The 16,294-nt window shown below is 34.8% G+C and overlaps 1 protein-coding gene across 1 annotated transcript in view; it reads left to right on the top strand.

Annotated features, from left to right (window-relative positions):
* Positions 1-5,090: 5,090 nt before the first annotated feature.
* LOC105154417 (uncharacterized) overlaps positions 5,091-16,294 on the top strand; it is a 34,286-nt gene continuing 23,082 nt past the window's right edge. The window contains exons 1-2 of the mRNA XM_087408299.1: positions 5,091-5,120; positions 15,464-15,489. Of these exons, the coding sequence (XP_087264425.1) occupies positions 5,091-5,120; positions 15,464-15,489 (56 nt within the window). The remainder of the gene's footprint in view (positions 5,121-15,463; positions 15,490-16,294) is intronic.

Genomic DNA, 16,294 nt, shown 5'->3' with positions numbered 1-16,294 from the left:
AATAATAGATAAAGGATTGCTCTATAATAATCCTTTCCATATCTACTTTAACTTGCTTATCGAGAAATTTAAAAGGAGAATAATGTAGATATTCTATATACAATATATGTACGATAATAATATGAAGAAAATTATATAAATATGCTATCATATGTTATGTATCTATACGATTATCCGAAAAAACAGAGTAAAAATTTAGCTAAAAAAATAGATTGGGAAAGATGTTAATTATTAACTATTATTAATATTGAATATTAATATATTTGTCTTTATGATGATTAATAATTATGAAAGGAATCATATTGTGCGTATTTTAATACGTTTACACAAATATTGTCCACATACTCAATTCTACACAAAAATCTACGAAATTAAAATTATGTACATAATAATCTATAATAAAGTGAAATTAAAAATGTATCTGGAAATATCCATGTTATACTATACACATAAAAAACTTAAAAAATGTCTTGTCATGTTTGAAGAACGTATTATAGATCATGAATACAATAAAATTACTGTTGTAAATAATAATTATTGAGAATGAGTTTCAGGATATAAGTAACTATAATAACAATGAAATTATAAAAATATGAAATTACATTTTATATTCGAAAAAGAATATTTAACTGTATATTTTTTTTAATACATATATTATCTTATTCTCTATTCTCCATTTGTGTAGCAATTGATTGATGATATTAACTTATATATTCAAACAGAATTAAATAATGATACAATATCATGAAAATAAACAATTAAGTTCTTGAGACATAAAAATTACTTCTCATTTTTAATAAATTAATGTCATTATAAAAATAGTAATGTCCTCCATCAAATTATATGATTTATATTTAATTATATGTAAGGGCGCATTTGTATTTTATTTAATTCTTTAATTAATTTAATAAAATAGTAGAGATAATTTTAAAGAACAACTGAGGTAGGTCGATAAAACTTTCGAGTTGAATTTTTTACTGGTCGATAATTTTCGATTTCCCTGAATTTTTCTCTGTGATCTATTCTTATTCCGTGTCGTCTCGATGTACGATCGGTCGATGCTTTACGCAGATATTTTTCTGCCCTGATTTTTATTCGGAACCGGACTGGGGGGATGGGGGAGGACGTCGGAAAATAGTCATAAATTACATAACTACGTGAGTTTTTGAACGGCCGCGATATCGGTGCCTCGGATACTCGGCGTCGATTTATTATTCTCCGCTGAAAATACGTGCGACGAGTACGGCCGGAAAGAAGGAAACCTCTTTTGTTTTCCCTGACCCTCTCCCATCGCGGAAACGTCTTTCGGAAACGTCGATACTGCTGTGGAGAGAGAAACGATAGATATCGAAAAAAAAAGTAAAAACTGTAAATTGTACAATATAGCTGTCAAATAGCAAGCGAATGGAGGTTGAAATAATTTCGATGAAAATTATTTTATCCAAGAATTATTATCTTAACGGATTAGTTTATAAAACAGTTTTATATTTTGTAGTCATGCGAAATACCGACGCTATTCTGTATGAACATGTAACTTTAAAATAATTCTATAAAAATTTACGAAGCTTTTAAATGTCGTTAACAATAACGAATTAATATAATATTAAAATAATGAATTATAAATATATAATTAAATTATATAATATGAAATTAATTGTTATATATTAAGTTAAAATACATACGATGACTATGTATTATAGCTATATATTTTTCATGTAGTCTTCATGCAGAAAATCTCAATTCTTCCTTTATTGACTGGCGTAAATGGCGATAAGGGACTTTGGATAAAAGACTCGCGTTTAGAAAAGTAAGTGAACACGTTTGTGTGAGTGTGAGAGGGGATAGCAAGCGGCGAAAATAGAGAGAGAGAAAGAGAGAGAGAGAGAGAGAGAGAGAGAGAGAGAGAGAGAGAGAGAGAGAGAGAGAGAGAGAGAGAGAGAGAAGAGGGGAAAAAGAGCACCAAAGGAGACTGGAGCAGCAGTTCTCTAGGGTCTCCTTTCAGATAATGCGGAATGCCGTTTCCTTTTTTTTTTCGACAACACTGGCCGTCTTCCCAAAAGTCAAATTCGCGCCGATAATAACTTTTTCTTCAGATTTCCTTTTGTTGTCGCAGTTTGCCGCCCGCCTTGAATGCGTTCTCGATAAAATTTTGTTTTCAAAACTTATGAATTATACTGTCAGATTACTCAGAAATTCCGCGTGGATTAAAAAATAACGCGTGTTATAGATTATAATAAAGCTCGATTTTTATCTTTTCCGCGGATGTTGTCGATTTATAGAGTTGCTTCGTGATTGTAAATGTCTTTAGACTCTGACATTGATTTATAATTATAATTAACTTTATATGTATAGTATTAAATTACATCCAATTTGAGTTACTCAATAATCATTTCTATAAGTGCTTCTACTTGTTAGTTTAATTCAAACTATTTAACTAAAAAAATGTATTAAATTAAATTTGATTATTTACTAAGTGCATACGTTAATGTGAATGTTGTTTTCTTTGAAACTAATCACAGAAATGGATTGATGTACATTTTGACACACATGGAGATTAAAAGTAACAGAATGTTATTTTTTTAACTTAAGGAATTGGATTGCTTTTGCTTCTTTGATATTTAACCGTGTGTGAAAGAAAATAATAGATGTTATCTCTAATTTTTTTGCTATCTGTGTTAAATATTACTCAATAGATGATTTAAGAAAAAAAAGTCTGCTTGAATATTAGTAATTTGTATTCACTAACGCGAAAATAGATTGATTGGCATTTTAAACATCACCTGTACGTGAAGTAGAAGAGCGTGCTAATGATTGCTGTTAATGACTCGCAACATTATGCGACGACGGCAAAATTGTATAGGTATTTAACCGTTTGCTATTAGCGGTAGTATTATAAAAATGAATTTTTAAGAGACTGATAATATTTTAAGTTCTCTTCCTGTCAGTATTAATTTCGCGTAGGCATGTTAAACGTAAATTTTGTTCAAACAAGTATTTACATACAATGGTTCGTCTCCGAATTTTTTTTAAATTTAAAAACGTTGTTTTATTTTCAAAAGTGCTGTTTCGTTTCGAAACTTTTAAGCTAACCAACTAGCGACAGACCACATTTGTGATACAGAATAACTGTCTCTGATTGCGTCAGATATGATATCATCATTTCTTTCTCTAGATCTTTTGTAAAACAGTTTTCTAGAGCTGTCTAACTCGCACGTCATGCTTGTGTAAATGAAGGAGAGAAATGTAAAACGAGAAACATCTATACAGATAAACGACTCTATAAACGATGTAACGCAGCAATCTGTAATAGATTTAGTGACACATGAGAGAGCAGAAAAATTCAATGAGACAGCAATAGAATATTCACTTTATATTTTCACTCAGCTGAAATTACAAAGTGAAAGAGACGGCATAATTAATGAGCTGCAGCCTTCTTAATTGCGTTTCGTATTTTTGTTAAATGCATCCATTAGCCTCAAGGCTAATGCCACATTACGATGCTTATCAGTTCAAAGAAGCAAACAGGTTAATATGTTCGACGAATCACTAACGGCCGAGAAACTATGACAAGTATGTAGATATAACACATCATTTCACTAATAACGTGTTTCCCTAATGATATCGATTTAGAATAAATAGTTGTAGGGGCAATGTCGTCATATTAACCGAGTATTTTTTCTGTAATGGGGAATGTCACAGGCTTGGCGACAGGGTTTTCCACATGGATGATGTTGAGTATATTTATCACGGTTACGAGATGAATGGACATAAATTTTACGAGGATTTCGTGATTCGAGGGTAGTTAATTAAAGAAGCCAAAATCGGGCCGCTCACCCAGCTCACCCTCCTCTCTGCCAGCCCGAAGTTCCTTACGACTTCGCTCGGCGGCGAGAGAACTTTCCTACTTCTTTAGAAGTTCCTGGCAGATTTACCGTCTCCTAATAAATCGCCGGGGCGATTAGAATTAATGCCAGATTAATTCCAACGGCCTTGATAAATTCTTATCTCGTGACCGCTCTTTCCCCCAGGCTAAGAATGTAGACTTTCGAGAGGACCTCAATTTCGTGCGAAATTACTAATTTTTTTCAGAACAAATGCAATCTTCTCGCACTCTCTCTTTTTTTATTATATATGTCTATAATATTTTTTATTATATATACGTATATTGATATGTAATATATGAATACATTCTTAAATAATGTCAAATTATATTCAAATGCTTAATCATGTCTATAAGTTGCCGCCCTGATTTTTAATACGTCATTAATTTAACTGAAACAATATATGGAGTTAAATAATTGTGAAAGAAATCAAGAAAATTTATTAAATTTAATTTATTATTTACTAAGTATATACGTTGTTTATTTTTGAACTAATCACAGAAATTAATTACATTTTGACACATATTGAAAATAACAAAATTAAAAATTATTTAATATACTTTAGAGATTGGATTCTCATTATTTCTTTATATCTAATATAATCTAGGGTGATCTAATTTATACCTAACAGTATGCACTTCCTTCTTTTTTGTTACACATTCCTATATGTTTATATAGTATAGAGAAAATTATACAGTCGCAAATATATGTCACAAAAATAAATAATACATAATCTATAATAATACGTAACCTAACTTTGATTATGTCTTATTATGTTAATGATTGCAAAGAATATACGAGAAAGATAAAAAACTAATTGAAGTTGGAATCACAGATAATGGCCATTAGTATTTCAAAGTTAATTAATTAGATTACGAGAACTATTAATATCCTTCATGTAGCGATAATCGATATCTAGCTGGAGTTAATATACACGTACAAATATCCTCCAGATACACCTATATTATAAGATACAACGTTTGTGTCCTACTTCTATCAATTTTCCTAGTCGCAATGTGACTATGTAGCAACGTCGATCCGTCAGATGGTAATACGATAACGTAATACGCGCTCGATAATCAGTGATAAAGGGATTGCTTAGATATTGACCGACGCGACGTGTATTTTCGGGCAATAAAAATCGAATTCTTGCAGAGTCACAGAGCCACTTAAGCTCACCGCGTTCGTTCGCTTTCAATATTGATGGACATGGCGCACATGGGTCATCGGGAGGCGACGGTAGGTATTTTTTTTCTAGTCGCTTTGTTTTAATTGCGCACAGACACGTGTCAGGAACGTGTTGTGAACGCGCGAACGAAGCATGACGCGCGAGGTCCATCCGGAAAACGGGCGGTTTAAGAGAGATAGTAAAAAAAAAGAAAAGGAGGAAATGAGAGAGGCAGAGCAACACCTGGCATCTCTGTGATTACGTTAATGCACCGACACGACGATGCGTTTTCTACGGCCGAAAGTTTAGCACGCTCTGCGTTTCTCTCTTTCTCTCCCCTCAATCTCAGCTATCTTTCATTTTTTCATTCTCGGCCGGAATCTTGTTCGAGAATAATTTATTTTTTCTCGAAAGGCCGGGATGATACGCCCGAAGCGGAGATGTCCGGATTATCGTTACTTTGTATGTACGTACTCCACCAAAGAGCTCGTAACAGTTAATGAACTACCTTTTTGCTTGTGCAATGAAGAGCGCGCAGTCCGCCGTAATTTGTTGTACATAATGGCTCGTTTCGCTTTCCCGTTCGTAACGCAGGACCCTCAAGAATTCCAGTAAAGCTGATGTCGCGAGCGAAGTAATCGAAGCACGATGTATTCCAAAATAGTGTATACAAATTTTAATGTAGACCATATTTTTTATTCGATACGATCCATATGATTCTGCCTTTCTATACTTTCGATGCAAATGGGACAATTTTAGTTAGGCTCTGCGGGTATCTTCCGCAAACGTGTAGCGAAAATATTTACATCGTCAACAGATCATCTCACGTACGGTCACCACTTTAACTTATCAGGAGCATCTCGCGCGACAATGGAACAGTTTCACCGGCAATTGTGTGCGCGCGCGTATGTAGAAGAATAGGAGGAAAAGAACGGTGGAAGAGCAGTGTCGTCCTGACAGGTTTCGAGCGTGGATCAACGATCCGCGAAGTTTCTACAATGTGTTCTTTGCACTTATCCAGCGTGTTAGAGAGAGGGAGGGAGGAGGAAGAGAGAGAGAGAGAGAAACGAAAGGAGCTCACTTCTCGCATCTCGAAGAGACCAAAACATAAACCACGCGCAGCATCCGTACAATATGTCCTACTACCCACCTCGTCCTTCCGTCTCACTGCTCTCAATCCACCTCCACCACTGCTTGCAACGTTCTCTTGGAAGAGACACAAAGCCAGGCCGGAGAGTTATCTTGATGAACCCTAAGTACTACAAGACCTATTTGGAGGAGAGATAGATTTTAGTGGGGGTAAGAGGTGGACGGCGGGACACGAAGAAAAAAAGAAGAAATAAGAAAGAAAGAAAGAGAAGGAGGGGTCTATCCACCTTGGAAAAGAGATCTTTCACGGTTGTCGATGCTACCGTGATAAGAAACGGCATTCTCCGTTGCTACTCTTACTACTACCATTCCTACGTCGCTGCAGCCAGTGATCGGTGACAAACCACTTCGCGAAATGCCTTTCGTTTGACATCAATGACAGGGAGTGCGTAGCTCGAGAAACATAGTCCAACCTATGTCTGATCGCTGCGAACTCATCGTCCTAAATGGACGTTAAATAGATGATGATAAAGCATATCTTCGAAGACGCGCCATACATTCTATGCACGATTCGGACATTTGCTTTTAATCATACACATATAAATAAAATTGAAAGGACGGAAAAAGAAAGCTTACATGTGGAGGACATGTGAGAATTTAAAATTGCAAGTATTTAATTCTCTTCAATAGAAAGATAATCAAGATATTGAATAAGTATAGAATTGTTCTTGAAATCTTGAATTTGATGAACGATAATTCTTTTTCTCTTTTATATTATGTCACAAAAAAACAACGCAGTCTAGATACAAGCAATCGACGACTTTAAGTTCAAGATTTTAAGGTCAAAGAACTGCCGACTATTGTCGCTGAGAGGCGTGATGTCGGTGCAGTGATCATGGTGGTCACTTTGTTTAGAAAGGACAGTAGGAAGGTAATCACGCAGAGAGATGTTATTTTATCTGCATTGTCGTATCGTTGATTTATATCTTGTTTCATCGATCTGTCATTATGAATTATTCAATCAATTATAGAATAAATGTGCGTTAAAAAATTTTGTTTTCTGCATTTTCAATTAATTGCAAATGAACTGTTTATTGCATATACCTTGTGTTTTGTTTTATCGCGAATGATTCGCGTAGCTTGAGATAATAATTCTCTTTAATAATAATAATATTAATTAACTCAATTCTGAATATTTTAGAATAAAAATAATGTTATTTAAATCATAATTCGCTTATATAGCAATTTAATTGATAGACATATAAATATATATTACAAACAATAAATTTTGTTATTATACGCATTATTTCTTATTCCCTTTTTTAATAGCAATTAAAATAAATGAATAATTTAATTATTATTCTATTAAAAAATAATCTAAAGTTTATCTAAAGAATAAAATATATTTTCGGTTTGATGAGAAAATATTTTTGTAAATTAATTAATTATTAGAACTATATTTCAAGATCGATAAATAATCGGTACACAGTTAGCTTGAACTTATAAGTTATAATAAATAATTAATATAAATAATTTACAATTATTATAGATATAAATCGCCTTGATTGAATGTGGCATTTTCATCCATATGTTTAATTTTCGGTCGATTTTTATTTAAATATTAAAACTATCTACGATGCTTTAACATATAAGAAATTTGGACAAGGAACACCCACATATAATTCTAGATTTATAATCTTGTTTTAAGAGACTGTAAGTCATAAAGTTATAAGAAAATGTTATGACCGATCACAATCGATTATTTTTTTCATATTCAATTGTAATTTGTCAATTTCTTACGACTTTACAGCTTGCGATTTCTTAAAGCAAGGTTGTGGAGACTAATGATGTGGAGATGTCACGCGTTAGTGCTTTATGCGATCCGATACGGTGATATTTTTAAATTCTGATGAACACACATGCCTCATTCTAGTCTAGTCTCTTTAGTTGCCGCTCTATTTTCGAGTCTGGGTGCCGCCGTCATGGATTTTTAGAAATCTGGAATTCTGTCGTTTGCATGAATATTTTATACATATATATATATATATATATATATATATATATATATACACACAATATATATATATATATACAATATATATATATATATATATATATATATATATATATATATCTTTATTTTTAAATCTAAACGACTGTTGAGCACGTCTCTATTAATTCTAAAAATAAACAAATAAATTAATAATAAATAATAAGAAGCATCAAAACTCATGCAGGGTCTTTTTTGCGAATTATTATATTAGGTCATTTAAAAAGTATTCGCGGTTTTTTGTTCAATTTTTGAATGAAAAAACCGCGGATACTTTTTAAATGACCCAATATTTAATTTTTCTTATAAAAATGTATCATAAAAGTTTCGGTTTAGGTCACCTTCAGTATATTAATGTGCTATTTTACATAAAATTAGTCAGCGTTCTAAAAATCAATTTAAAAATATAATTTTGATTATTCGTTAGTATCTTGGCACGAATATCTTATGTTTCTCGGATCTTTCTTGGAGTTAGAACTCTGTTCGAACGCGTGTATCTAGAAACACGATCTGCGTCTACGCTCGTCGTTTGTTGGACGCGACAACCGCCTATTGTTACGAAGGATTACAATAGTTTCAAACAACGTGAGGGAATGGAGAGGGGAAGGAAGGGGATCGCGAGTACAATTATGCAATTACCGTTTGTAAATTAAATGGAGCACCGCGGATGTGTAAACAGGTAGCAGACGCTTCGTGCCATATGATAGTCGATGCGAAGTGGATTTCCCGGCAGCTCTTTCCCGGAGAAACACGCGGTGAATGAACACGATTATCTGCCTCGTCGGCGGATAGTCGAGCCCTGCCCCTCTCTCCTTCCGTATCCGAAGGAGATGGCCTAAACGGCCACTTATCTCGTTGCTGGTCCCGGCCACAGATAAGAGCTACTACATCGTGGTTTTACATCGTGTCGGGGCGTGTCGAGGATACATCCGGCCCGGTTCTTTCCTCGTTTGTTCAAAATTGAAGTTTATCGATGAGTACGTTGCCTTATCTTCGGCTTGAGGCGTGGTCATTCGTTCACTCACCCCCTCTCTCTCTCTCTCTCTCTCTCTCTCTCTCTCTCTCTCTGTCTCTCTCTCTCTGCTTTCGTTGCTCCTTCTATTTCATTTTTTTGCAGATGACGCGAAAGAAAATCAGCCCTCGTTATTTATTTTACTCGCATTTCATAATATTGTCTTTAAAAACAAATACAATATTAAATGACTGTATCTTTTAATTAATAATAATTGTACAGAATTTAAATAATAAAGAATGTAAGAAACAATTTTTAGAAAATTATTCCTTTATCTCCGTATATCTCAACTTTTTTCAAATATTTTATTATTTATCCTTAATTTTTATTGCTTAAAAAATTTTAGTTACTGCTGAAATTTAGCAGTAAAAAATATATCAGATGATTTATTATTATAATATAATCGCTTTTTTAATTCATACTAAACATTTAACATGTTTCTATACAGCGCTGTATGTATTAAAGATCTACTCTACAGATATTTCAAGATGTAAGAAAGAAGATCGTTATAAATTAGACAGTTAACAATATCTAAATATTCGTGTACAAGAGTTGTTATATTGTAGTATAATATGTTTTTAATTGCGTCATTACATATGTTAAAAACGTAGTTTGTTGTGAAAATATTGCAAAAAAATTCAGCTAAACCGAGAACCAAACGCTTTTTCTTCTTGCTAATATTAGGTTTTAGTAAGCATTGAGCCTCTTACCTTAATTCTCCGATAGAGACCCTTCTGTCCACTTACCTTACGCGATTTGATATGTTAGTTCAGCGCGCGACCCTAATACCTAATTTCAAAAGTTTCAGGCGAGATGTATCCGGCTTAGGGATGCAGGTATTCGAAATAATCTTGCTTTCCTTTACACTACAAGTGTTTTTGAAGCCTATGAAAATGTCGCAATGTCTTACGTATCCCATGTTCGTCTCGTGTCATGAATTTCCTAATAGAGGAAACTGAAGGGGGCGCCAGGCACCCTGCCTGCGCACGTTTGGAACTCGACTGGGATACTCTTAGAAGACGGTAACTCCAGATACACTCCCGCATACCCTTGCGCGAATACTACGGTTTTATGGTCGCCCTGCTTGATTTATGGGACGGTACCAATCCTGTAGAATATAAAAAGCATCTCGTGCACATAAGCCCCCTTCTTAGCCCCTCATCACCGAACTCCTTTCTTGCGCTCCCGAGGGGTTAACGAACAGGATTGGAATTTTTGAGACATATCTTTTCAGTCAGATCGTTCTACGTTTTTATGATTCTTTCTCTTTTTCAATAAAAATATTTCAATTATGATTACTTTTAAATGTGTGTTGTGTGAATACGTGATTAAATGATTGTAAGGTTTAAAAGAAACAAACAGTGATTCTCTTAAGAATAATGTAAGAGATGTGTAAGATAATAAAATAAAATTTTCAATAAAATATAAAGTATAAATAATTGTTAGTAACAATAATTATATGTCTTATTATAACGTCGTCGAAGACTAGCTTTATTGTTTGTAGCTAAATTTAGAACAACTTCGTCATGAATTTCAAAGAATTTAATTTTCGTATATTAAAAAATTGACATGAATTATTATATTATTAATAATTTTTTTCATGTTTCATCTGAAAAGATAAATTATTATTATATTATTATTGATTTGTCGAAGATTCTCCAAACTTTCGACGATTTGTGGCTACTGGTAGCGCGTTTCGTTCTAACAATTCGGATACTTGAGAAACTCCCCGGAAGTCTATCCTAATTTCTATCATTATGGTTCAATATTTCTCTTGTTCACGCCGAAAAAGCAAACTGATTCATGTTTCTAATTTCATTTATCCTTTCCGTGTCAATTCTGACATAAATCTAACATATATCCTAACAGGTAACTGTTAATATAAAGTAGTCAATTCAATAGTTTTTAATAAATTATTGTTTCTTTATTGAGAAGTTGAAAGTAATTATTTTATTGAAGACAAATATTACCAAAATACACGTAATGCTAATAACATTAAACTTTCCGAGAGATATTTCGTTTTATTTATCATAATAATAAAATATAATTAAAAGCAATTAATATGATATTCTAATCTCTTATGTATAGTTACACTTTTATGTATAATGTTTATTCCGAGTGTTATTCAAGATATTCAAGATATTCTTGATGATAGTTATCTGAAGTTTTTTGGAATCTAGACTTTATTTTATGAAAAACGATTGTTCAACAGCAGGCGAGAAGAGAAAATTTTCTGCTCTGGATAGTAACATGTGCAACAATGGCAACCACATATTAGACAGTCGTAAAATAGAATCTAGACAAGGAGCTCGTGCTCGATAACGAGGTAGGCGTGACCCCGTTTCCCGTTAGCATGGAGCCGAAAAGTCGAAGTCTACGAAAATCGCCTACTTCGAAAGGGATTTGTGTCCTTCCTACTATTTTCCGCCTCTCTTGTGCCCAATGAACATTTTGCGGAATCACGATGTCTAGAAAGCGTAGAATGAATCATTATCTTCAGCTCCTTACTGACACATATTTGTATCGTCTACTCATCCAAAAAATTTTTAGGGCATGAAAAACTAAACTGATGAAGAGCGACAAGAAGAAATATTTCAATTTACGTTTGTTAGATTCTATGAATTTACGCGAATCTATCTCGAGTTTTGGAATTAATACGTTCCTCGTAATCGACAGAAAACAAAGGAATAAGAAATAAATTAAATTTCTAACTCAAATCTATTCTCGCGAGATCGTCAAGTTCGATCTTGTAATATTGAGACGTCAATTTGTGCGAAACGAAGTTGACTAATGCTCTATTGATCAATCGTGCATGTGGCCTTTGCGTAAACGATAACATAAGGCAGGGCACTCATCGATGCGATTGTTTAAGAAGTGGCCCGCATTAGATGCTTTAGCCCTCTCGGTTGTATATAGATGTCGATAGGGCAGATCGTAGTTCTTCTTAAGGTACCGCCACTCGAGGGTGAAAAAGGTAACTCGAGTTTCGCAGCACGTCGTCGAGTAGCGCCTTTTCACCGCGCCAGACCTGCGAACAACTTTCGAACTTTTCTCATTGTCAGGTCACGAAACGCGATGACGTTTCTATCCAGGAGAATTTGCTATTATCAGAGGTGCACGAACTGGTTAGAATCACCCAAGATAGATATTTCATCCGTTTTGATTAAGTGTCGCGCAGTCCAACTAGAACTTTGTTTCTGTAAAAGTTTCTTCAAATCTAATTTCTATACATCTAATTTCTATATACAACGATTTCTTGTATTTCTTGTAAAATATAATGTAAAATATAATATTTGTAGCTTTGATAAACTAAAACAAAGATGGATAAATTTAGAATAATACAATGTCAAGTTAAAAAATGTAATACCTGAAAATACGAATAAAACGCTTTCGATTGATTTAAATCTGTATTACACGCCATAAAAGTTTTCAATTCTTTTTCTTAAACATATCGTGTATTGTTCTGAAAGTTATTAGTGCCTATGCAGAAATATGTGTGCAAAATCCTTTCTCTCTCAACAAATATTTGGTATTGGAAATTTGTGACTTGATTAGAGATCTCGTTCAATCCGTTTCTGTTATGAAATGAGAATTCGTTGACACAGATAAACGAGCGCAACGAGTTCATTCACGGAGATTCCAGGTGCTGATGTAAAACCGGTGACGGAGAAGCTGTTAAAACGAAGCGTTCATTACGACACACACACACACACACACACACACACACACGCACGCACGCACACACACGCACACACACACCAGCCCGCCGATAAGATCCACTCCGTGCGATAGACGTGAATTTCGAAACTCGTGGACTTGGCGGATGGATCTCGCAGAGATTCACGTTGGTGAAAATTAATTGGCGAACGGCGTATTTATGCGTGCATTATGCAATGCGGAGGATAAGACTTTCGGACGGGGCCCGCTGCCGAGCGGCTAATTGAAACGCCACTGCGCACGAGATAAGCCCCATTGCGACGGAGAGTTATGAGACAATATTATGAGGCGCCGTACGTCAAGCCCAAAATTAATTTCGGCCATCGCTTTGCGCCGGACCACAGATAGTGGTGAGTGCCACTCTCTACGTCATTACGACGAAGCCGCTATCGTCCGCTTGTCGGATGCCTATGTCTCTTTCTCGATGTTATCCGCCGTTATTGAATTCAATACTCGCTCGCTCGTCTCGGCGACATAATTTTCGATGAGATAATGGAATGACAGGAGGCATAATCATATTTATGTAAAATGTTATCTTTAAGAAAATGCGTTTATTTTCATTTAATTCTTGCCACGAGCGAAAGTGTCATGAATCCTTTCTTGAACTAGTAATATTCTGAATAAAATCTCTTTTTATCTCTTATCACGACTAACATTTTTTATTTTATGTATTCACTATTGATTTTTATTTAAAATGATCTGCATGATTTTATCTCAAATTTTCCTGTGAATATCGATTCTCTGTTAACTGTTTTTTATTTATTACATTTATAACGAAATTCTTGCACCTCACTTTGGATTATTCAATCCATTAATAGCTGCTTATGATAAAATGAGAGACGTATATATCTTTAGAAGAGTATTGTATCGCTGATGATGACTCTAAAAAGAGTCGAAACGTTCGAACTACTAAAGTCTAAAATCTAAGTATTAAAAATTTAATTGCGCTCTAATACTTGCATTTTGCTCTTATTTACCTTAATTTTACTAATTAATATCGACAGCCTGAGACGGAAAGTTTCTTGTCCTTTACTATTTTTTTTTTAATAAAAAAATTCTAATGAAGTATTACATATTTAATACTTAGTGTACACGAAAAGAACAATTCCACTAAAGTACCTAAAAATTTAGCTAGATTCAGATTAAGATAATTTTGCTGGATTATCAAAATAATTATGTAGAACGCTTGAGCTGGTTGCTAGATTATCAAAACTTTTTGCAACATTGCTCGTTATGTTTGAATTTCCTAGATATAAATATTTTGATAGTTCAGCGAAATTATTTTCAGATCTGTATCTAAATTTTTAAATACTTCAGCAAAATGTTTTCCATGTATACCGCCTTTCATTCTTTGAAGAAAAGAAATTTGCAAGCTATTGACGGATTTGTGAGAAGTGAATATATCCTAAAAAGTATTCTCCCAATGGAAATGAGGAGAATCATACGCTAGAAATGTTTGCGGCATATATATATAGGAAAGCCGTTAGTACAGTCATTAATGCAACGTATGGAGGACGCCGCATTAAGTGGCATTTTCGCTCGTTAGGCTGATTTGTCGCTTTATTAGATCTTAGTTTGCGCCCGCGCCAACAAGGATTGGCGACATTATACGACCGCGCGACATCGGCCGGGCCGGATTTGCAATTTGCGTAAATTAGACGATTGCACATCGACCTCCTCGTCCTCTTACTCTCGCATCCTCCTGCCTTCCCACCGTCATTCTCGCTCTCTACCCTGCCTATCTTCGCTTCTCCTCTCCCTTAGTCGAGCTTCGTTCCGTTGGTACTCGTGGCAGCATACCTCTAATGGTACGTGTAATCGCCCGATAATTTGCACCGCGCACTTTGACTTGGCGTTAATTGACCTCCCTCCGTACTAATTAACGAGACGCTCGGAATTTATGACGCGGGAATTCTTGTTACTCGAAATATAGGTGCGTCGATGCGGGCTACTTGATCGACGTTGATCAGATTAGATCTGCCATCGTGCAGGTAAATTCCTACTGTCGCTAAACGATACTTTTTTAGAATAGTCTTGCAAGTAATTCATGGTAATAACTATCTAAACTCCAATTTTTATTTAACTTTTATAAACTCTAACATATTTAATTCAAATTTAACCATCAATCTTAACAAAAATATATTCAATAACATTTTTTATATTTACCTATACCCCCATAATAATATTACCCTTATAATATTACCCCGTAATTCTCCATGAGGCATTAATATCGCTATATAAATTGGATAACTTTCATCATGATTTTTCTATGACGATGGAAATGAATTTTAAGGTTGTGAATTTTGTTTTATCTGAGGATGACTCAATCTAAGAGCCGAAATATATAATGTAATGTGTTTTACTATGTATTATTTATAGAATTTTTTTTATATACATATTACAGTTCTTGCATTTATAATTAATTACGTTGACTCTCATATACCCTATACTTGTTCGTATTGTCTTTTAGAACTTGTTCGTATTGTCTGTTATTCCCCTTAAAAATAATCTCTTTTTCTATCTTTTCAGACATCTTCACGCTGTAGAGAAAAACACCCCAAGTCGACAATCTGTAAGTACTTTTTCTTGTTTTATTTTATCATTAGAAAAGCCAACGATCGGCCGTCACGAAAACTGTAGACGGGTTTTACGACGGGTGTCACGTCCACCTATATCCGCATGCGATCAATGATTGTAAATTTAGCGGGTGACAGCGCAATGGGCCGAAAAGCACGCAGCCGGTGCGCGCGACGTGCGTAACCATTGCGTAGTTGTTGGCGGCGCGATATCACGCGATTACGGCGCGGTTAAGAGTCGGGGACCCGGCCTTCCCGCGGCGCGCATTAAAGATCGATTTCACCCCGTCGCGACGGGGAGGACCACCCGCTGGGGCCAATTGGCCGAATCAAATGTCCGTCGCCCATCTGTTCGTCAAGTGTAGAATCGAGATGAAGCTACCGTCTACGTAAACATAGCGCGAACGGAGCGAGATCACCGCCCCGTCGCGACGAAGCCGCGCGGTGTTGACATCGCAATTATTTCGTAAGATCTCCCGAGGGAACGCCCTGATACGAGTGCGCGACCATCTGTTAGACGAGCAACGTTGTGCATAATATACACGCGGGGTGGCAAAATTACGGAAGATACGTAAATACAACAGGGGGAAATGGATGAAGAAAATCTAAGAATGATCAATTGCTTTATGTTGCAATTATAGTATGGAATTTTTTTTTAATTATCTATAATAGAGAATCACACGCATATATAAAAGTTTCTGGTGTACACTGAACAAAATATAAGCAAATATTTACTAAATGCCTAAATATAAATATATGTTTATTTAACAAAGCCATTAATTTGATTTAAATATCATTTTT

This window comes from Acromyrmex echinatior, chromosome 7, assembly GCF_024713525.1.
Source record: "Acromyrmex echinatior isolate Ae372 chromosome 7, ASM2471352v2, whole genome shotgun sequence".
Classification (NCBI taxonomy): Eukaryota; Metazoa; Arthropoda; class Insecta; order Hymenoptera; family Formicidae; genus Acromyrmex; species Acromyrmex echinatior.
This window is presented reverse-complemented; position numbering and strand designations above follow the sequence as displayed.